At 36.2% G+C, this 25000-nt stretch overlaps 1 protein-coding gene across 7 annotated transcripts in view; it reads right to left on the bottom strand.

The window, feature by feature from the left end:
- Positions 1–25000, bottom strand: part of mtmr4 (myotubularin related protein 4) — a 226069-nt gene that overhangs the window by 20991 nt on the left and 180078 nt on the right. For all 7 annotated transcript variants that reach the window (XM_039756820.1, XM_039756817.1, XM_039756819.1 and 4 more), the window contains 3 exons: positions 13436–13631; positions 9234–9419; positions 3639–3809 (listed from right to left, as the gene is read on the bottom strand). In XM_039756820.1, coding sequence (XP_039612754.1) covers positions 3639–3809; positions 9234–9419; positions 13436–13631 — 553 coding nt within the window. The remainder of the gene's footprint in view (positions 1–3638; positions 3810–9233; positions 9420–13435; positions 13632–25000) is intronic.

Here is a 25000-nt window from a genome sequence, read left to right as displayed (position 1 = left end):
CACACACACACACACAGTAATCCCTCCTCGATCGTGGGGGTTGCATTCCAGAGCCCCCCGTGATAGATGAAAATTCACAAAGTAGAAACCATATGTTTGTATGGTTAGTTTTATATATTTTAAGCCCTTATAAACTCTCCCACACTGTTAACATTATTAGAGCCCTCTAGACATGAAATGACACCCTTTAGTCAAAAGTTTAAACTGTGCTCCATGACAAGACAGAGATGACAGTTCTTTCCCACAATTAAAAGAATGCAAATATATCTTCTCTTCAAAGGAATGCGTGTCAGGAGCAAAGAATGTCAGAGAGAGAGAGAGAGAAAGCCGAGAGAAAAGCAAACAATCAAAAAATCAATACGTGCTTTTGGGCTTTTAAGTATGCCGAAGCACCGCAATAAAGCAGCATTTTTTAGAGGAGCGTCCATATCCTCTAGGCAAACAGCCTCTGTGCAAACAACCCCTCTGCTCACACCCCCTCTGTCAGGCGCAGAGAATGTCAGAGAGAGTGAGAGAGACAGAGAAAAGCAAACAAGCACCGCTTGGGAAGCATATCGTATATCATTGAGGAGTTTTAGTTAATACGTAATACATGCTCTGATTGGGTAGCTTCTAAGCCAGCTGCCAATAGCGTCCCTTGTATGAAATCAACTGGGCAAACAAATTGAGGAAGCATGTACCATAAATTAAAAGACCCATTGTCCGCAGAAATCCGCGAACCAGCGAAAAATCTGTGATATATATTTAGATATGCTTACATTTAAAATCCGAAGTACTGCCTTAAAATTTTTTAAGAGAAGAGAAGTAAACCTTTTTAAACTGAGGAAAAATATACCAATAATTATTTAAGGATCTCTTTGTATGCCATGTTGTCAGTTTGGCCTTCCAGTTGTAATATGACCAAGCTGTGCGCTGAGCTTACTCTTGAGCATGCAACGTACAGTTGGCCATGTGAAATGCAATCTTGCCTCAAATCTCACAGCTTGGATTGTTGCAGTCATAATTGGTTTGAGTTTCATGGTTTGTTTCAATTGTGTTAGTATTTGCAGGACTTGTTGTGTTGAAGTGACATTCGGCATTTGTCAAGCGTTGTAAGCATACAACTGGCTTCATCGATAACTTCGCATCCAGCTTTTGAGAGTTTAAACATTCATAAACTTCTAAGTGTCCACTACTCAAATCATCACCTGTGAATCTAAGATGTTTAAGAGGCATTGGAGGTTGTCGAAATGTGTAAAATATTTGGCCATTTTGGTACACTTGAAAGCGACAACCGAACAATTCAGCGGCAGCCATCAACTCACATGCAGAACCATAGGTGAAGGGTTTAAGCATTCCACTCTTCTAGTGCTCCTGTGTAAGTATAATTATCTCCTGTACTGTCATCAGTCCACACCTTGAACCTGTCCCAGTCATTCAATACATAAGACACAATGTTCCTCTGGATATCAAGAGTGAGCCTAATATGGCCATGCAATATGTAATATAGAGAATGGAAAAGGCAGGGGCCATCTCCAGGCATGGAAACCACTCGGTACGTGACAGTTCTTTGATCGATGGTGATCACCTCGACAGACATGTTAATGGGGGAACGGTTGGAATGATAAAGGAAATGGGTACCTGAACAATGTAAAAATAGTTTAAAATACCTATACCGTGGAGAAGCAAGGAAGGGAATCAAGAGACCGGAGCGACAGACGGCCTTATATATAAGCAGGCAGCCAACAACGTGGGAGGCGTGGGGATGGGGGACCCAACGCCACCTCACACGGTGACCGAGCTACAGGCTATGGACATATATCTGCTGGATTATGTGAATTTCCCCTTGGGATTAATAAAGTATCTATCTATCTATATGTACGTAAGTAGAATTCAATTAGCGTTGGGAACCAGTATACCAAATTTCTTGAAGATGGGCCCATAGGTAACAAAAACCGTTGAAAAGTTCAATATGGCAGTCGACAGTGGCGTCATACCACCAAAATAAGTACGTACATCGATTTCGGTTAGTGCAGGGAAGCCGCCTACCAATTTTCGTGAAGATGGGGCCATAAATAAGAAAGTTCAACATGGCGGATGTTGTCGACCGTTACGTGTAGAATTTCGAAATGAAACCTGCTTAACTTTTGTAAGCTGTAACGAATGAGCCTGCCAAATTTCAGCCTTCTACCTACATGGGAAGTTCGAGAATTAGTGATGAGTGAATGATTGAGTGAGTTAGTCAGTCAGGGCTTTGCCTTTTATTAGTACAGATTATATATATATATATATATATATATATATATATATATATATATATATATATATATATATATATATATATATATATATATATATATATATATATATATATATATATATATATAGTATAAGATAAAAGGGGCGTAGATTGAATATGAATTTTTTTGTACTGTGGTACCTTGAGATACGAGTGCTCCAACATACGAGTTTTTTGAGATACGAGCCGTCACTAGGTTGATTTTTTGCCTTGAGTTATGAGCCAAAATTCGAAATACGAGCCATCAAAGAGCTTGTCGCCACACATTCCGAGGAACTTATGTAAGAGGAGTTGACGGAACTACAGGCGCAGCAACATACAGAGGTTCTGCAGGAGATCGTTATCGCGGAGGAGGTTATCTCTTAAAGTGAACTTTAAAGAAACACCCTGAAAGCAGCAGCACGATTTAATGACACTTGCCTAACACTTGACGTTATTGAAAAGAAACCCTGAAAAAGTTGCAAATGATCGTGCAGCGGCGCTATTCAATGACACTTGCCTAACTCATTTCAGAAACATTCTAAAGGGGAGGACTAAACAAAGCTCCTTGGACAGGTTTACATTGAAACACCCTCCGAATGAATGTAACGAAAGTGTGGCAAAAAAGAGAAAAACTAGTGAAGAAGAAAATTAAGTTAAGCAAAAGTGAAGTGAAAGAAAAAAACATTACAATACACTAATCGGCTTTGCCAACATCTGTGTAATTCTTTAGATTCTCTTTTATGTATTAGGTTTTAGTTTGTTTGTATACAACATTTGTTCATTATAAATACATTTTTCTTATATTGAAAACATTTAACAAAAAATTGGGGTGGTTTTTTGGGGGCTGGCACGAATTAATCTCATTTTAATTAATTTCAATGGGGAAAATTGATTTGAGATACAAGCATTTTGACTTACGAGCTCGGTCACGGAACAAATTAAACTTGTATCTCAAGGCATTATTTTATATCTAGATTTTGCCTTTGTTTTTTTCTGTATTGGTTTGAGGTAAATGGGTGTATCTGTTATTTTATTATTTGTTTGAGTAGCTTACAATTGTAATGTAGAGAACTTTCTGAACCTGGTGAAATACAACTTTCCAAAAACCAAATCATCTGGACATGCATTAATTATCAGAGTACCAGTAGCTAATGGTAATACTTAAATACACATTAAAGTGGAGGCAGATTTCTTTAATCTGAAATTAAACCTATTTGCTTGTAATTATATGTCACTTTGCTAAAGAACGGTGGTCTTAATAGATGGTACATTAAGCTCTGCAACAATGGAAAAGGAAAAAGCACATCAGAAGGATTGAGACAGCTTACGTTTTTTTTTTAACATGAGAAGTAACAATGTGGAAATTTAGATAACTTACCACATCATGACCAGGGATATATAGAAAGTTTTGAAAATTTTTGTTTCCTGGGCGAAGAAGAGACCATACTGAGCAAGTGCGATTATAAGTGTTTCGTGCTTCTCTCTCACGCGCATTATTGCACAAGAACGTCCCATACAGACAGGAATAAGTATGTTGAACAAGCTTGACCTAAAAGAAAATAAACATTATTAAGAAAGCAGCTTTCCCCCCCCATTTTCCAATTTTACTTCTCATGGTTGTTGAACTAGAATATAATAATCTGATATAATGCATACAAGTAGTACTGGAAACATTAATTGCTTCCATTAATTCACTAATTTTCTGTAACTACATTAATTATATTCATAAGACACAAAAACACATTGTGTAGATGTATACTAATTTCATACATTTTGCAAAAAATCAAACTGATCAAATCTCACTAAATATACATCTTTTTGCAATAATTTAAAAATGATTATAATCCACCATCAACATAACAGATTTTTAATGTACATACTAATAACTAGTAATAAACTGAGTTGTTAGTTATTTTAACAAAAATTTTCTTAAAGCATATATATTTCCACATGACTATATCACATTTTAAATCTAAATAAAAAGCCTATATAATATATGTTATCCAGCATGGTGGAACAGTCTTCAGCACTGCTATGTCATATCTCTGTGTGTTGAGTTTGACTCTTTGCCCGGTCAATGTCTGTGTGCTTTTTCCCTCCCACATTGCAAATGATAAGTATCAACACGGAGTGTATGTGTAAGTGTACTATATGATAGACTGCTAGAGAGTCAGTGTTTGGTTTTCTTGTCTCACATGTACTGTTGTGTGAGAAGCTCTAGCCTATTATCAAAATGTTTGATAAAGGACAATACTTGTTTTAATGTGTAAATTGTTATATACATTCACATACAATCAGTTATATTCAATGGCAGAGTTAATATCACTGTGCAGGAGAACAGTATATTTTTAAAAAAATGTGACAGGCTACATATTTTTCCCATATCCTCACAAAGAAGGGGCCATTTGAAATCAATAAAGATGAACAAAAAAAGCATGTTTTTTTTCACCATAAGCAAATACAATGCATGAACACACATACAGCACTGCCTGATCTAAATTAGCCTAGCTACCATCAGGGGCATAGGCAAAGAAAGATTTTTGAGTGGGCCAGTGAAAAGGTCGGTGGCCAAGTGACCATTCTATCAGCAGTTGCACCCCTACAATAATTTACCATCAAGCCCTTATGTACTACAAACTAAATATACTGTCTGCTGAGACTACAGCTTTCTTCACAAGTTCTTCCCTTATACGAGTGAGGAAGGTAGTGAGACAAGTTCATTTTTCTATTGAGGACCAACCAAAACAAACGCACAATAAAATCAAAACTTCCACAGAAAAAAATTCAAATCACCTGTGGTGCACATTACATGTGTTAAATATTCAGTTGTATGGTTATACAACCCTAAGTACATGTATTTTTGCTTCCATAAAAATCCACTGGGGATAGTGTTCCAAAGGGACAGAGGCTCCAAATTAAAGATCTTCCTCTACTTTCATTGGTTGGTTGTTAAGCCACAACAAGTACATCAGAGTTTTAAAAGTTGCTTGTTGAAGCACCTCAGAAACACGTAAATACAACACTTATTCACCTGATGTTTGCACTCGCTTCTTTAATTTTTGATCTCTAATTGTGCAAAACTTTTAAAATACAAACTGCAATACTGATATGACATGAATTGCCATGGTATAAAATGAGTGTACTTTTTACAGGGCGGAACAAATGACCTATGAATGAGGGGGGAGACAGATCTCCAATTCAAAAAGTTATTCTCATTTCAGTGTGCATCCTAGCCATTTACTGTACATGAGGACTTCCCAGATGTAGTTTATTTACCGATATTTTAGCAAAAATAAATGGTTAACATGTTGAAAGTATACGACTCACTACCGAATATATGGATTAAGAAAAATCAGTAAGCAGATTTTTTTAATGTATATTTTAAAATCCCTACAGATTTTATTTTTTCTCCAGCCGTCTGGAGTTTTTTTGTTTTTTCTGTCACCCCCCTGGCCATTGAACCTTACTCTTATTCGATGTTAATTAATGTTGATTTATTTTGTTTTATAATTGTGTCTTTCATTTTTCTATTCTTTAATATGTAAAGCACTTTGAGCTACTGTTTGTATGAAAATGTGCTATATAAATAAAGGTGGTTGTTGTTGTTGTATTGTTTGTTGCTTGTTCTGCATTGATTCCACTCAAAGCCTATTGGGTTAGAAACTTATCTCTGCTATCTCTGCAATAAAAACCAATAAAAATTTTTCTCATTCATTATTACAGGCAACATGGGGAAAGTAACAGATAGAAAGAAATATTTCTGGAAGGAAAACTCCTTTAAACATAAAATAACAAGCAAAAGGTAGATAGGGAAATGCTGAATAGCAAATGAAAAAGCATAAATGTATGCATGTGAAAATGTGTCAACATAAAACCAAGTGGAACACACGTGTTAATGCATGTCTTTTCACCTACTGTACACAGATGTATATCAAGCCGAAGGAAATTTTTGCGTTTCTACAAATATGGAATTACAGTGGTCCTTAAAAATGATCTCAGCCTTGAATAAATATTTTAAATATTTCAAAATACTTACAGTGGGTACGGAAAGTATTCAGACCCCCTTCAATTTTTCACTCTTTGTTATATTGCAGCCATTTGCTAAAATCATTTAAATAAATTTTTTTCCTCATTAATGTACACACAGCACCCCATATTGAGAGACAAAAAAAAAAGAATTTTTGAAATTGCTGCAGATTTATTAAAAAAGAAAAACTGAAATATCACATGGTCCTAAGTATTCAGACCCTTTGCTGTGACACTCATATATTTAACTCTATTTAAGAAATGCTTTCCATTTCTTCTGATCAGCCTTGAGATCACCTTCATTTGAGTCCAGCTGTGTTTGATTATACTGATTGGCCTTGATTAGGAAAGCCACACACCTGTCTATATAAGACCTTACAGCTCACAATGCATGTCAGAGCAAATGAGAATCATGAGGTCAAAGGAACTGCCTGAAGAGCTCAGAGACAGAATTGTGGCAAGGCACAGATCTGGCCAAGGTTACAAAAAAATTTCTGCTGCACTTAAGGTTCCCAAGAGCACAGTGGCCTCCATAATCCTTAAATGGAAGACGTTTGGGACGACCAGAACCCTTCCTAGAGCTGGCCATCCGGCCAAGCTGATCTACCGGGGGTGAAGAGCCTTGGTGAGAGAGGTAAAGAAGAACCCAAAGATCACTTTGGCTGAGCTCCAGAGATGCAGTCAGGAGATGGGAGAAAGTTGTAGAAAGTCAACCATCACTGCAGCCCTCCACCAGTCAGGGCTTTATGGCAGAGTGGCCTGTCGGAAGCCTCTCCTCAGTGCAAGACACATGACAGCCCGCATCGAGTTTGCTAAGACTCTCTGTAAGATTCTCTGGTCTGATGAGACCAAGATAGAACTTTTTGGCCTTAATTCTAAGCGGTATGTGTGGAGACAACCAGACACTGCTCATTACTTGTCTAATACAGTCCCCACAGCGAAGCATGGCGGTGGCAGCATCATGCTGTTGCAGGGACAAAACGACTGGTTGCAATCGAGGGAAAGATGAATGCGGCCAAGTACAGGGATATCCAGGACAAAAACCTTCTCCAGAGTGCTAAGGACCTCAGACTGGGCCGAAGGTTTACCTTCCAACAAGACAATGACCCTAAGCACACAGCTAAAATAACGAAGAAGTAGCTTCACAACAACTCTGTGACTGTTCTTGAATGGCCCAGCCAGAGCCCTAACTTAAACCCAATTGAGCATCTCTTGACAGACCTAAAAATGGCTGTCCACTAACGTTTACCATCCAACCTGACAGAACTGGAGAGGATCTGCAAGGAGGAATGGCAGAGGATCCCCAAATTCAGGTGTGAAAAACTTGTTGCATCTTTCCCAAGAAGACTCATGGCTGTATTAGCTCAAAAGGGTGCTTCTACTAAATACTGAGCAAAGGGTCTGAATACTTAGGACCATGTGATATTTCAGTTTTTCTTTTTAATAAATCTGCAACAATTTAAAAAATTATTTTTTTTGTCTGTCAATATGGGGTGCTGTGTGTACATTAATGAGGGAAAAAATTAATTTAAATGATTTTAGCAAATTGCTGCCATATAACAAAGAGTGAAAAATTGAAGGGGGTCTGAATACTTTCCGTACCCACTGTATTACAAGAAGATACTGACAGAAACCCCACCTCACACTTTGTCTTATAAAACAAAAACGAGCTCAATAGCATTTATGTAAAGTTCACAAATACAGAAATATCCACCTTAATAACTGCATAAGTGTCTATGTATAAATCGCTGTCTTCTTCTGGTTGCTATGTCTCTGTCAAATATTTTTAGTAATAAAATGCATTGCATTTGTCATTCCAATAGATGGCACCATCATAAACATAACACTGCTTTTATGAATTCCATATCAAATGGCATACAACAGAGACATACAGTACGCATTGAATGATGCAATGCAAATGTCAATGCTGAGGTTTTTGTTGATTACTTAGATTTTTACCCTTCTTAGATGAGTAGCACAGAAAGTGATTACTGAATAATAAACACAGTACATAGTGCATGAGTATACACAAACTCTTTGTTATTTTAAATTACCTACTAAAATAATGGTGGGTTTCTAATGAATTTATATGGTATAAATCTGCCTTGAAGCAGTTTATCTGTGATTATAGCAAGTAACATATTGTAAAATGCTTTGTGTCTAAAGGGAGAGATGAAAGGAGGGAAAGTCAGTCAAACTGTTGGTATTTGATGACTTTGCCCATATATAATTTTAAACAATAGCTAATTCTGCATTCATGTTTTATCAGACGGACAGTAAATAGAAGTTTCCAATTCTAAAATTCCATATGAATGCCCTATGAATTTGGAGCTCCTAGACACACAGTTCAGAGTTGTGATTTAACATTGACCTTTCACCTTAGTCAATTGTATAAAGTAAACCTGGTCAGCTAGAAATGCCATTTTTGTAGTTGAGTGCATTTGGAGAAAAATGTTTAGTTTGTCCTTTTCAAGAAAAAATACAGTTCATCATTAAATTATTTTTTTTTTGTGGACCAAGTAACAAATCAACAGTGACTCTGCATTTCTCTGAAAAAAATCAGACTGGAAATTCACATGCACACACTGAAGTGGGAAGGTAAAACGTCACAAGTTGGTGCTCCAAAACTCTAACAGCTTGCACATGCTGTATAAAATTTATTGGCATCAATCCATCTAAAGCAGACCAAATATCAAAAATTTAAAGATCTACTCAAACAGACTAATCAGCAAAATAATGAAAAACACAATTGCATAATCTTTAAGGAGACAGTAATTAGGAATAAATAATAAGAATGGCATGTTAAACATCTGATTTTTATTATTTCCAGGTATTTTCTTGAACTATAATAGTAACTATTTGAAAGCTGTTCTGTCAATTTGCAAAAGTAAGTTGACAGGTGATTTATTAAGGTAAATAATAATAAAAACAGGAGAGCCATACACACCAAGAAAGCTTCATTGAACTCAAACAAACAGGGAAATTGTTTGAGAAGCTGATGAATGCAGTCCAGCCACTGCAGAAATACAGGGCACTGCTCACTCAGATCATCAGAGTTCTCTTGGTGTCCACAACGATCTCCAAACTTATGCCCAAAATCCAGCCACTCTGTTTCCACAAGGACTTGGAACCCCTATTATACACATAACAGAGATCATTAATAAATGGTATAAAAATCAGCTTTTTAGCATTCACATATATATTTAAGATTGAGCTCAAGAGATAAATGGGTTTATTGTAAGAAACCACACATACTGAGGAAGAACTATGCAATCAGACAGCTCTCTAAATAGTCACTTAAGAGTCTGGCCAAAAACAGATTTAATTACAGATTAATATCTCTAAACATGATCTGAAAATCAGCTTTATCAAAGATATTACAACTTATGCATTATTGTACATACAATAACATAAAACAGTGCAGCAATTTTCTCTATCTGGAGACAGGTTTTATTTACTGTATTATTATAAACCAATCAAAACCCTAACAACAACATGCGGTTAAACTGAAGGAATCAACACTTACACTAAACAGGTACTACAGACTGCAGCAGCATGCGATTCTACTGGGCACCACCAATCCATATCAAGGGTGGGTTTCAAAAACCTGTTTTGTCTCCATCATTTTTTGAGACCAAATAAATTTATTGGTTTATAGTCATGAAACCTTAATAATTTATTAATGCCATACTTCTAACTGAAAATTTACAAAAGACGACAATGAATGCTTTGTCTGTTTTAATCGTGTATATTAATAGGCTATGAAAAACAATGAGTTTATTGGTAAGCCCCTAATCTTATAATTAAATTAGTCAGTGACACTGGAAGCGAAACAGAACATTCTACAAAGATTTGTTTAAATTTAATATGAATGAACTTAAGTTGTTCTCATGTCAAAGATTCATTTCATGAATCGGAAGAACTGCTTAGTTATTCCCTTCACATTGTGCTTTTTTGAGCAGCATTTTGGTTAACTAATTCACATTAAATAATCAATCAATCTAGTTTATAGAAAATATTTTATTGATGTCAGAAAAAAAAATGCTCTCATTTTTTTACCTAGCAGTTGAAAAATAGATATACAGACAAGCCTATAATTGTAAATGTCAGACAAAGAGGACTGCAGCAAAAACAGAAATAAAAAGTGCAATGCCCAGTGTGCATTACATCTGTCCCACACTTTAATATAGATCTATTACTGTATGCAAAAGCTAATTTTCTCCTCGGACAAATAAAGTACTTTGTTTATTTATAAAAAAAAAAAAAACAAACTACATGTTCACTGTCCAAAAAGATGTAGAAAAAGACTACACGTAAGATGGAGTGGCTACTAGAAAGTAGTATTCTCAGGTCGGGTTTATACTTCATGCGACACAACGTGGGCTCCAGTGGATGCTACTGCTACACAAGCGGTGTACTGTTTATACTTGCCTGCGTACTTTATGTAAATCTGGAAGATTCAACCAGGTGGCAGTGTGAGATATCATCACGGTGAGAAAACATTTGGCTTCCCGGTGTTGTGATTTGCCTGAAACATCCATTATGTATAATGATTACATCCATCAGTCCAGGGATGTGCCTTTTTCAGCAAGCATTGGCCACGAGGCATAAACAATCCCTGGATGGTGCCTCAGCTCATCGCAAGGTGAATATAAGCACACAAACACAAGTATCATTTTAGCAACACCAAGTCCACAAACTATCATGTCTTTGGAAGGAAACTTGAGCCCACTGTGGAAACCCACTATGAAAACTCCAGGCAGGAAACACCAGGGATGTGACTCCCTGTGAGGCAGCAGCGCTACTGCTGTACAACCGTGCCTCCCATACATGTGTAATTATTAACAGTATTCATTATTTAAGTGAAGTTAATAACTTATCTGTAAAATGTAACATACATGTTTTAGCACATTTCATATGTCACATGTAGATAGTAAACAGAAACTCTGATGTCACATTTCAACTTGATCACACTGCGGCCTCCAATTTTTGCTGGTACTGCAACTCGTGCATGCGCAGCATTTATTTCTGAGGATGCGCTCAGAGGACGCATCAAATGAAAGCTGCGAATGCATGAGAGCTATGATGCATGCACATATGCGTTCTGAGCGTGAAGTATAAACCAACCCTCACTGTTCCTAAACTGGGCTGTAATGGTTGTTAAGGACCAGTAAAATCACATTCCAGAGGACTCCAGATATTAAAATCATTTTCCTCTTATACAGATTAATTATATATAAATAGAACCTAAAGACTATGAATAAAACACATGAGAAAATGTTAGGTACTTTCTACTACTGTTCGATTATGATGGAATGCAAACATTGTGAACAGACCTATTAGCTCAATATGCAGAGCAAAATGGTTTCACCTGTTGAGAGATCAATGATTTCAGCGAAATGTACAATAAACCCCCAAATTATATTCAAAGATATTTAAGTAAAAGTAACAAGTTCAGATTATGAGAAACAAATTCAAATGATATGGTAGAAATTAATAGATTCTTATAGGTTGAACATTTCCACCAGGTGATCTTAACAGAATGTTGTTGCTAAACAAGACCAGGTCACATGGCTGTGCTTCATTTCTTTATATTCTTATATATAATCCTCTCAGCATATTAGGTGGAGAGTTTCAAATGGGAAATTGAAAAGTGAAATTAATTTCTTGCATGTGTTTTTTCAAAACGTATCAATTTCTGTTAGCTTCACATAATTATTTACTGCAGTTTAAAAACATGGATTATCTAAATTACAGATATTGAAAAAGACAAATACTAATGTGGAATAGTATTAAAATTTCTATATAAAGTGAAAGCAGTACATAATAGATATAGGGAACATAAAAAGCATGTCTGTTATAACTGTATTTCACACTCTCAAATTAGATTTTTTGTGAAATGTGATGAATATATCAAGAGTGTATTATACTATACTATATTAGACATGGATAAATTTGTTGGTACCCCTGCACAAAAAAAAAACACCCACAATTGTCTCTGAAATAACTTGACAACGACAAATGGAATTGGAACCCATCATTGTTTATTCTGTATTTAACAAATTTCAGACTTTGCTTTAGAGTTTTGATTCAACAGAATAATAAATTTAAAATTTCAAATAATAATACATATGAAAATGGCAAAGACAAAAATGATGGGACCCTTATCCTTAAATGTTGTCACACGACATTTAGAGACAATCACTGCAAACAAGTGATTCCTGTACTTTACAGTGAGACTTCTGCTCTAGTCAACCAGGTCCTTTGGCCCACTTTTGCTGAGCAAACAGCTGAGTCAGGTTTGAAGGGTGCCTTCTCCAGACTGCATGTTTCAGTTCGTTCCATAGATGTTCGATGGGATTCAAATCACGGTTCATAGAAGGCAACTTTAGAATAGTCCAATGTTTTGTTAGCCATTTTTGGGTGCTTTTACCTGTGTGTTTTAGGTCATTATCCTGTTGGAGGATCCATGACCAAGACCGTGCTTTCTGACACTGGGTAGTATGTTTCACTCCAGAACGGTCTAGAGATTTCATTGCTCCTTGCATAGACTCAAGACATGCCATGCCAGATGAAGCAAAGCAGACCCAGAATTAAACTGAGCCTCCTCCATGTTTCATAGTAGGTATGGCATTCTTTACTTTGAAAGCTTCAATTTTTTTTAGTGGGCATAGACTGATACAACTTCCCCAAAAACTCTGGTTGTGTGTGTCCAAACAGCACTCCCCCAGAAGCATTGTGGCTTATTAATACAAATTTTAGCAAATTCCAATTTAAAATTTTTTATGTCTTTCTTTTAATAGTGGAGTCTTCCTGGATCATCTTCCATTGATGATCATAGCCTCTGACAATAACATGCTTTAGTATAATTTTATTTTTGATCTGCTCAGACAACTCTCTCCTTTACTTTCTCTTGTTCAGTGTGGGACACACAATGATATCAAACAGACAAGTGACAGAAATATACAAATTGGGCAAAATTAAAATATTTAAAAACTACTGACTCAGAAACAAAAAGACAGAACAATGAAAAAAAAAAAAACAGTGCCAAGACTACAACCTTTAAGACTGTAGCAAATTAGTTTTTTCTCTGAAAGGAAGAAATAAAGAAGGGAATTCAACATGACACAGAAATTAAAACCATATTACCTCAATAGTTCTATAGAAAGGATCCAGTAAAATCTTCGCAAGGGCAACAATCTGTGGAGTCCGGTCCCAGCCATCAGAACAGTGCACAAGTACAGGTCGTCCTTCACGCTCTATCGCATTAGATACTAGCACTGCAGCTTTCAACATCACAGACAAGTGTTGTAGCCATTTGGTGCTCTCCAGGGCTGACAACCAGCTAAGGAAAAGAAGCACACGCTAGCAACTATCAAAAACACATGTGAAAATCCATGTACTACATTGTGAAACTATGATCAAAATACAGGTGAGTGGATTGAATGATGACAGAAAAATGGTTACAAATATAATTTGTAACAGTTAAATATGATCTCAATTTATGCTAGTAACAGTGTAGCTTCAACTTCATTACTCAAGGATTGAATATTTCATAAAAGCAGTTAAACTTATTTGCTAAAATACTTAATATATACATTTACAATTTTTTAAGGTAACATTTATCACAATCTTATTTTTTTTTTCTAAGTCAGGTTTTTCATGAAAAGCCGCGATAGTACAATTCCTGTAGATTATAGTCTTTGGACAGACTCATCATGCCTCTCAGGAACCAGTAATGAAAGGACTCTAAATGAACAAAGGCATAAAAATTAGCCATAGGCACCCAAAATAGTGTCTCGGTGTCTTTTTCAGTGAACTTACAAAGTATATGAAAATGAGAGTTTATAAATGAAGCATTTAGAGATAACAAGGGGGTTCATAATGGTTTAAATAATAGTATTTCTTACAATAGGCTAGTAAAAATGAGGCAAATTGTTTCTTGTAAAGTAGTCTATAATGATTTCAAGCCCCAAGTCAGCCAAGAAGTTTTATCTAAGGACACAACATGAAATAAACATATTCAGCATTTTGCTATCTACTATACATTTCCTTAAAGGTGCTATTTTTGCTGACTTGAAATCCACAAACAGTCATACTATTACAAAATTTGAGTTAAAACAATGCTGATATGCAAGATCATAGTTTTAGTAACAAAGGGGGAATGTGTTTAGCAGACTTGCTGTTTGAGCACTTTAATCAACTGTAAATGCCATATAAGGCAACATGCTAGGTAATACAAGTATATGTTCTTCTCAGGTTGCTCAAAGCCCGAGGCAGAAAACTCCATGGCCAGGATGCCTGTCCACTAACAGGTATACATACAAGAATACTATGCTCATACTGTTGCAAATTCAGAGTCATCAATTAATCTTTTATGCATGTCTTTGGGGGAAATGAAAATAAAACAAAACTTCAGAAGGAAAATACACAAAGGTGCGAGGAGACCATACAAACATTGCATAGCCAGTGGCCAAGTGCCAGATCTGAGCTCAAAATTTTGGATCCATGAGGCAGTAGCTCCAAATACTTTAACGTCCCATACTAGAGACTATCTTCTGATATACAGTAGGTCCTAGGGTTTAATTTATTTGTGCGAGGTAAAATAAAGGTTTTAAGATTTTTAATTCCTGACAAAATTTAACAGATTTATCACAAATAACCCGAAAGAACTAAAAAAATGGATAACTGTTTCTTTTTAAAACAGTGATTTTTATTTGTCTATTATCACTGGTTTTTTTTTGTTTTTTTTTGGAAGAAAATAAACAACAAAAAAAAAAAAAACACAGCTCTCATCCACACAGGAGTAGTGATAAATCAAGTTTGCAGATATACTTTTTTGCATTTTGTATTGTTGAGAGATAAAAACATAAGCCTGAACCAAATTAAATATTTTTTGTAAAATGACATAATGAATAAACTCTTGCACCCGTAACAATTTACACAAAGGAAGTAACAAGCGACTACATGACCTACATGATTGCATTTTTTATTATGTTTTATTATTTGAATTGGCAAAGTATAATAATTCAGGATACACCAGTCAGGAAAATTACAGATGCTGTAATTTTTCAAATTTATTAAAGAAAAAAAATTAATGCTCTTGTCAATAAACAGATTTAAAGGTGCAATATGTTACAAATTTGAAATTGATAACATCATATATTCATAATTTCAATGGATTGCATTTTACATGCAGTAAATCACATTTACCGGTAATTATAAACTCAAATCACAGTTAACATTGATACTGTGGTTGTTTGTTTTTTGGATGCATTTCATACAAAAGCAGTGAGTAGATGCATTTATTTTATTTTTTTTTTATTAATGAAATTTTAAAAATTGTTAATTTTCTGAGATTTTTCAGGTAAGGATGGCAAATAGAGGTTAAGTAGTTACTTAAGGTAAGGAAGACAAACGTTTTGAGTTTAGGGTACATACTGTATATTCATTATTCATGAAGAGTGGTATTGTGTTGTAGACTGATCTAGCATATGTATGTAAAAATTTCACAGAACTCTGTACACATGACAATAATGACCCTATAAATATCCATTCTCAGTTTTCAGAAGCAGTACTAGATCAATGCTTGTCCCCCCCCCCCAAAAAAAAATTAACAACTAACTGATTAACCAATAAATTAATTTGATTCTAAATAATAAATAAGATTACTTTTTTATTTTGTCAATTAATGTTGTATGTTGTCTATGCGTCTTTTGTTTTTTTTTTTAAATTAGAACCGAGGTTTAGAAATTAACAGCTACAAGGCTATGGTAAGTAATTGCCCATTTCAAAAAGTATAGTGCAAATTCTAATTTTTTTATTGATAAGCTGTGCTGAGACTAATTAACCAAACACCTGGAATTTTAATATTTTATTTTAATATGTATTCTAGTCATTAAAACATTAAAAAGTTTTGCAGGAGATGCTTAACCCAATTTACAGTTGTTTATTTAGTATTTTTAAATATACTAGGGGGCTTCGCTTGCCAACCCCCATTTTTGTTTTTCCGGATACCCACTTTTAAGATTTTTTTTTCTTTGAATTGTTGCTATTTCATTAGTTTCACTTTTATTTCAGAACTTCTGTAAAAACTATACTTGGAATCTTTTGAGTCCCAACGTGCTGAATCTTTTTAATGAGGTCAGTGAGACATGTGTTTAATGACTTTGTACCATAATTAAGGATAGGTTTCTCTGTTTGGAATTTCAGCACAGACAAAATGATCTACATCATCAGCAGTTAATAATTTTTTTTTTTTTTTTTGCAAAGTACGTTTTTGAAATTCTCGACTTAAACTTCAAAGCCTTACAATATTTACATACTTCTGACAAATCACCTATGTCCATATATTCGATCTCTATTCTCCTTTTTGTTATTTCTCTGAGTAATAATTTATCTTTCTTTGCGCTAATGCAATGTTTACTTTCTTTGTTTTGACACTGTCGTTTTTTTCTTCTTTCGTATACTGTATCTTGCTCTGCATGTGTTTCGCGCCTACGTGTTTTTTTTTTTTTTTGAGTCTTTTGAATTCCAGTTTTTATTATCCCTGACCTGCTCTGCATGTGTTTGGCCCCCTTGTTTTTTAACCTCTTTATGACGTTTTTACTTTGTTTCTACTCTGCCTTTTATTTCTGACCTCGCTTTATCCTGCTTTCCCCAATGACACCTGGTCCGTGGCGATTATTTTCCCTTTTTCGAGTAATAATTTCCGTTTGTTTGTGCTACTGCGATTTTTACTTTCTTTTTTTAATACTTACTAATTTTCCTACTTTCATATTCTTTAAATTTCTCCTCATGTTTATCGCGCCAACTTTTTTTTTTTTTAGCCTTTTGAATTCCACTGCTTTCATAATCTCTAACCTGCTCTGCATGTGTATAGCGCCAAAATCTTGATTGGATGTGCTTTTTTTTCAGTTCTACTTGTTTCGGGCTTTTAATTACTTTCCTTTTTCTTACTGGATCTGTGTGTGCTCAAAGCCAAAACACGACTGAGTGTGTTGCTGCCCGTGCTCTTATTTGGTTGTAAGTAGGGCGTTTCTTGCAAGAATCTCAAGTTCTACGTTATCATGAGACGGTCCTGGGTCAATCTCGTGGCACAAAGTTTCATGTTTAAGGTCCCCGCGAGATGCTCTGTGGCCAATCTCTTTAGTCTCGCAGATCTTTTAAGTGTCTTCCGTGATCTTAACGTGAAGATTACGTCTCGTTGCCCTACTGTTTCTTTTCAGGATTTTTTTTTTTTATAATAGAGAGAAATAGCACTCTCTACACCTTTATGCAGTTACTGTTATGTAACTTTGGTGATACTATAAAATCTTGCATATACTGTATTGCACTTGCTGATTTAGCCCAAAATTTTCAGGTAAAAGAAGGAATCTCACATATACTGTAATGCACACCCTTAATTGTTCAAAAATTTAGGGTGGATGTTGACTTTTTGTTGACAAGAGGGGTGAGGGCAATAATCAGAGTTAACACAGAAAAAATCTCTCTTCTATAATAAAGGTAGACTCTCTTTGCTTGGAGGAATGTTAGACTCGTTGACATCCAATGCCTGTGTGTGCATGATCTGCTTGAAACAACGGCAAAAATGGCATCAGCATATGGCGAGAGAGAGAAGCAAATGCATAAAGAAAAATACTCCGTGGATGACGTTTTGCATATATTTTACTATTTTGAATTGGACTCCGACTATGGGGCAAGGGATCTGGAGGCTCAGACTGAAAGCAAAACTGAGGTACCTGCATCAGCTGATTGGTAACTGATGTGTCTGCAGCAACGTTCACCTGAGAGGACTGCCACTTACAATGACAAGTGGTACACACGACATTGCGTCACACTGATCTCCGCCACCACTGCCCATTCACCGACGCCACCCCCCGTGCTGCCACTGTAGCCAGGTATGGAAAACTTGCAATGAGTGTGGCCACAGAATCAGCAACAGACATTTTATGTTAATTTATGTGTGAAACCACTGCTTTGTGTACTTTTCAGAAAACAGCCCGGCAGCCACTAGACACCCCACTGCTGCCACAGCACCCAGAGATAGCTAACACACAACCTGCACACAGCAACCGATGTTTAATGTTGATTTACAGTATTTGAGAAATTCTTGCTTTAAAATAGTCTTAGATATAATGTGTACTCACATTTTTAGCTAACAAAAATAAGTATAAACAATATTATACACAAGATTTTACAGTATATATGTTTTCTCCAACACATGTAGGTTGTTTTCATACAGAACATTACATATTTTGCAGGACATTGAACAGGCATAAACATGGGGACTGTACACTTGACCTATTATTCTATATTTTCTAAGCAAGACTGTCTCTTTCAAATGAGCAGCATCTTAGGCAATGTGGAGTGCTATACCTTACTACTACTATTTTCTGAACATCATCATCAAAATTCAATTTTCAAATTTCCATTTTTCATGTTAGCCCAAACGATACACTGTAGCTCTTATCTTCCCATGAACCCAGTAAAAGAAACTTTGAAGCCTCCGTGACAGGCACCTTCATCAGGTAAATTTATGTATTAGTAGTCTATAGCCCTCTGCTCAGATATTTGCACAGCAAGTGTGTCATTAAAAGAGGGAAAGTTTGTCTTGTGTCTCACTTTGCCAGGGCAAGGCACTGTGTAATCATTAAAAACATGAAAATAAGTGGGTTTAGTTTGCAAGAAATCCAAATTAATTTCTTAAAAGGCATGATATTAATTTGGCTTTAAGATGTTTTTTCCTTCATTTTCAACCGGTCAATTGCTTTAATAGCATGACTTCTTATAAGACTAACATTAGCAATTTATTGAAAACTGCCAATTTGGTATGTGAAAACAAGAAAATCTAAGATACACACAGACAAATATCATTATACTGAATCAATAGACTTAGATTTAACATTTTCGTGCCATTCAGTTTTTCCCAGCCGAATGTGGCTCACTGGCAAACCTGACTTAACCTTAAGGCCACTAATTTTCATCAGTCAGTGACAAAAGTCACTTCTGTGCTTAAATGTTAAGAGCTACTTACTGGCTAAAGAGATATTTGGCCAATTGGATCTTTATTAAAAAATAAACTAGCATATTAATTTAAGCTGTAGCATTTAATACAAGAGCATCATTAAAAATAAAAGTTAAAATAAGTAAACTTGAAAATAATCTGCTGGGATTCTTGTGAATAAATCTTATATTTGGTATAAATAACACTGGTATTTTAAATCTCTGGTATTATTTTACTAATGTGTTTCCTGGCTAAAAAAAAATCCCTTTTCCTACTACAGAAGTCTCAGGAAAGTAAAAAAAACACTTTTAAATACTTAATTTTCATGACGTTTATGTCACATACTAGTATTTGGACCTATACTCCTTAAAGAAATGTGGTCCATGCACTTCTAACAAAAACACCATCATGTTCAACACATGTGCCATATGTGGCACATAAATTGTCCACAAAAATTGTATACAAGTATAAACGTAGCAGTACCATTAGTGTTAATATAAATATGGTGAGTCAAAATTGTTTATATATATATATATATATATATATATATATATATATATATATACATACATACATACAGTGGTGTGAAAAACTATTTGCCCCTTTCCTGATTTCTTATTCTTTTGCATGTTTGTCACACAAAATGTTTCTGATCATCAAACACATTTAACCATTAGTCAAATATAACACAAGTAAAAACAAATCAGCTTTATTTGAGGGTTTTCTAACATGAACCGCCTTTTTAAGGTCATGCCATATCATCTCAATTGGATTCAGGTCAGGACTTTGACTAGGCCACTCCAAAGTCTTCATTTTGTTTTTCTTCAGCCATTCAGAGGTGGATTTGCTGGTGTGTTTTAGGTCATTGTCCTGTTGCAGCACCCAAGATCGCTTCAGCTTGAGTTGACGAACAGATGGCCGGACATTCTCCTTCAGGATTTTTTGGTAGACAGTAGAATTCATGGTTCCATCTATCACAGCAAGCCTTCCAGGTCCTGAAGCAGCAAAACAACCCCAGACCATTACACTACCACCACTATATTTTACTGTTGGTATGTTCTTTTTCTGAAATGCTGTGTTCCTTTTACGCCAGATGTAACGGGACATTTGCCTTCCAAAAAGTTCAACTTTTGTCTCATCAGTCCACAAGGTATTTTCCCAAAAGTCTTGGCAATCATTGAGATGTTTCTTATCAAAATTGAGACAAGGCCTAATGTTCTTTTGCTTAACAGTGGTTTACGTCTTGGAAATCTGCCATGCAGGCCGTTTTGCCCAGTCTCTTTCTTATGGTGGAGTCGTGAACACTGACCTTAATTGAGGCAAGTGAGGCCTGCAGTTCTTTAGACGTTGTCCTGGGGTCTTTTGTGACCTCTCGGATGAGTCGTCTCTGCGCTCTTGGGGTAATTTTGGTCGGCCGGCCACTCCTGGGAAGGTTCACCACTGTTCCATGTTTTTGCCATTTGTGGATAATGGCTCTCACTGTGGTTCGCTGGAGTCCCAAAGCTTTAGAAATGGCTTTATAACCTTTACCAGACTGATAGATCTCAATTACTTCTGTTCTCATTTGTTCCTGAATTTCTTTGGATCTTGGCATGATGTCTAGCTTTTGAGGTGCTTTTTGTCTACTTCTCTGTGTCAGGCAGCTCCTATTTAAGTGATTTCTTGATTGAAACAGGTGTGGCAGTAATCAGGCCTGGGGTGGCTACTTAAAATTGAACTCAGGTGTGATACACCACAGTTAGGTTATATTTTAACAAGGGGCAATTACTTTTCACACAGGGCCATGTAGGTTTGGATTTTTTCTCCCTAAATAATAAAAACCATCATTTAAAAACTGCATTTTGTGTTTACTTGTGTTATATTTGACTAATGGTTGAATGTGTTTGATGATCAGAAACATTTTGTTTGACAAACATGCAAAAGAATAAGAAATCAAGAAGGGGGCAAATAGTTTTTCACACCACTGTGTGTGTGTGTGTGTATATATATATATATATATATATATATATATATATATATATACACACACACACACACATACAGTGCATCTGGAAAGTATTCACAGCGCATCACTTTTTCCACATTTTGTTATGGATTAATTTTTTTCCTCAGAATTCTACACACAACACCCCATAATGACAACATGAAAAAAGTTTGTCTCATCCGACCAGAGAATTTTGTTTCTTATGGTCTGAGAATCCTTCAGGTGCCTTTTGGCAAACTCCAGGCAGGCTGCCATGTGCCATTTACTAAAGAGTGGCTTCCGTCTGGCCACTCTACCATACAGGCCTGATTGGTGGATTGCTGCAGAGATGGTTGTCCTTCTGGAAGGTTCTCCTCTCTCCACAGAGGACCCCTGGAGCTCTGACAGAGTGACCACAAGTTTAGATGGCTGGCCAGCTCTAGGAAGAGTCCTGGTGGTTTTGAACTTCTTCCACTTACGGATGATGGAGGCCACTGTGCTCATTGGGACCTTCAAAGCAGCAGAAATTTTTCTGTAACCTTCCCCAGATTTGTGCCTCGAGACAATCCTGTCTCGGAGGTCTACAGACAATTCCTTAGACTTCATGCTTGGTTTGTGCTCTGACATGAACTGTCAACTGTGGGACCTTATACAGACAGGTGTGTGCCTTTTCAAATCATGTCCAATCAACTGAATTTACCACAGGTGTATTCCAATTAAGCTGCAGAAACATCTCAAGGATGATCAGGGGAAACAGGATGCACATGAGCTCAATTTTGAGCTTCATGGAAAAAGCTGTGAATACTTATGTTCATGTGATTTTTCAGTTTTTTTATTTTTAATAAATTTGCAAAAACCTCAAGTAAACTTTTTTCACGCTGTCATTATGGGGTGTTGTGTGTAGAATTCTGAAGAAAGAAAATTCATTTAATCCATTTTGGAATAAGGCTGTAACATAACAAAATGTGGAAAAAGTGATGCGCTGTGAATACTTTCTGGATGCACTGTATATAAACATCTCTTTCTCTTTCACACACATACATACATAATTATATATATATATATATATATATATATATATATATATATATATATATATATATATATATATATATATATATATATATATATATATATATATACATATATACACACACACATACATACACAGTCAGGGATGCCAGGGGCAACGACCCGGCCGGGACGCCGTGAGGGACCGCAAGAGGGTCAAAGCACACCCTGGATCACGTGGGGGCCGCCTTTCTGGTTGCTCTGGGGGCCACGGGTACAGGGCATGGAAGCTCCACCCTGTAGGGGCCCGTGGTCACCGCCAGGAGGCGCCCCAATGCCTTGGGGATCTGTTACCCGAGAAGAAGGCATTTGTGGCCAGGACTGAGTGTTGGGGTGTTTTGTGCACATTGGACTGGGTCTTAGTGACCATAAATATTGTAAATAAACACGTGTGGTGGTTGAAGAACAACATGTCCGCCTGTCTGTGTGCGGGTTGGCTCCACAATACATACACACACATATACACAGGTAAAATCCTGTTTCAACGAATAGCTTTACAACAAAATTGTCATTACAGCTAAGTATTTTTATGATCCCAACAGTCTCCCCCATATGACAGAGTCTATAGAAATCTCAGTACTATGAAATACAATCACCAGATACTTTCATTACAACGATGTGCACAAACGATTTTGAAATGCCTGAATGAATCATCCACAGAGCAATTACTTCTGTGGTCACAGCTCAGTTGTGCAAAATAATCCTTAAACAGAAACACTGTAAATCTTTTTTCTTTCTTCGAACTTTCCTCATACTGTTTTCTTTCCTGTGGTTTTCAGTGATACCTTTTGCTTATTGCTCATCAACATCTGAAAAACATCCATTGAAATTTAACTCATTGTCACCCTCCTATAGAAATGGCAGACACAAAACAATGACAACAGTTCACATCAGGAAAAAAAACTAAAATTTTTTTGCGGCTCTCGATTCTGGCAAAAAGAACAAAGATGATGCCAGCGAATTTGGAATTTCACCATCAACACTGTCAACTTTCTTGGAAGATCGAACAAAAAAGAAGAAAAATCTCAGGTTGCAAAAGTATGAGAACAGCTGAATTTGAAGATGTCAAAAAAGCAGTTATGTGGTTCAGTGATGCTTGTTCAAGAAACATTCCTATTAGTGCGCCACTCATTCAAGAAAATGCAAAGTCATTGTTGTGAGGTTTCTAAACTCTCTTGGGATCTCCCCCAATGGAATGACACGCCAAAGAGCATCCCAAAGTGCGATCACCACGGGAAGACTAATTATCTGTTGCCAGGGCAACAACAGGCTCACAGCACTGAAGCAAACAGATAACATCTCGATGGGCAATATAAAGAACATTGTAAAATGCAGGGTACAGTATTACTTGGCCACTAACCTAGCCACATCCCTGTCTGACTGCTGTGTCTGTGTAGAGGAGTGTGGTAGATCAGGCTACAATAAATAACTGTGCTGTTCATGTTTGAAGCTGAATAAAAGTTTTGCTAAAGTACTGAGACTCAGCCTCGTGTTTTGGGGTGTAAGACAGGGACTTATAGCTTCTGTTGCGCTTCGCTGCATCACTGTGAGCCTGCTTTTGCCCTGCCCTGGCAACAGACAATCTTCCACAGATGCAGCAATTGCACTTCAGCGTGTTGTCCCTTTGGGTATGGGGTGGGGTCCAAAAAGAGTTCAGAAACCTCACAATATGAAGAAGAAAAGGAAGATTCTGCTTCTGATTGATAACTGTGCTGCCCACAACATGCCTCCACATTTAGATAATGTTCACGTTGAATTCCTCATACCCAATTGCATGGCAGTTCTTCAGCCATTGGATTTTGGCATCATTTGCATCCTGAAAAATTCACGTCAGCATAACTTGTAGACAGGAGGAGATTAAAATTAACGTGAAAGAAGCCATTGAAATTATTGCAAACACCTGGATGCAAGTTAAAGAAAGCACTATAGTGACAAATACAGAATCTCATTACTTGGATGGATGGATGGATAGATAAGATGGATAGATAGAAACTTTATTAATCCCAGGGGGATACTCCAAAATTTTCATTACCACGAAATATTTTTTAAGGCTCTAGCACTTTGTTGTAACGAAATTTTAAATACATATACATATATATATACATATACATACATATATATACATATACATACATATATATATATATATACATACATATATATATATATATATATATATATATATATATATATATATATATATATATATATATATATATATATATATACACACATATCTATACTAATAAAAGGCAAAGCCCTCACTCACTCACTGACTCATCACTAATTCTCCAACTTCCTGTGTAGGTAGAAGGCTGAAATTTGGCAGGCTCTTTTCCTTACAGCTTACTTACAAAAGTTGGGCAGGTTTCATTTCGAAATTTACGCATAAGGGTCATAACTGGAAGCTATTTTTCCCCATATAATGTAATGAAGTCTTGAGTTGGAGATGGCCGCGGGGGGCGGAGTTTCGTGTCACATCATCACGCCTCCTACGTAAGTATGTAGAGCACAAGGAAGAACTCCAAACAGCGATCAGCACAAAACGCCATTTCACAATTGAGAAGGCAGAAAAACATTATGAAGCAAATGATGCATACAAGCATATTCATAAGTACAGCTACTGCGGAAACAAAGCACGGCGTGAACCGTAAGTTTATATTAAATTAAGTTC

This window comes from Polypterus senegalus, chromosome 6 (genome assembly GCF_016835505.1).
Source record: "Polypterus senegalus isolate Bchr_013 chromosome 6, ASM1683550v1, whole genome shotgun sequence".
NCBI lineage: Eukaryota > Metazoa > Chordata > Cladistia > Polypteriformes > Polypteridae > Polypterus > Polypterus senegalus.
This window is presented reverse-complemented; position numbering and strand designations above follow the sequence as displayed.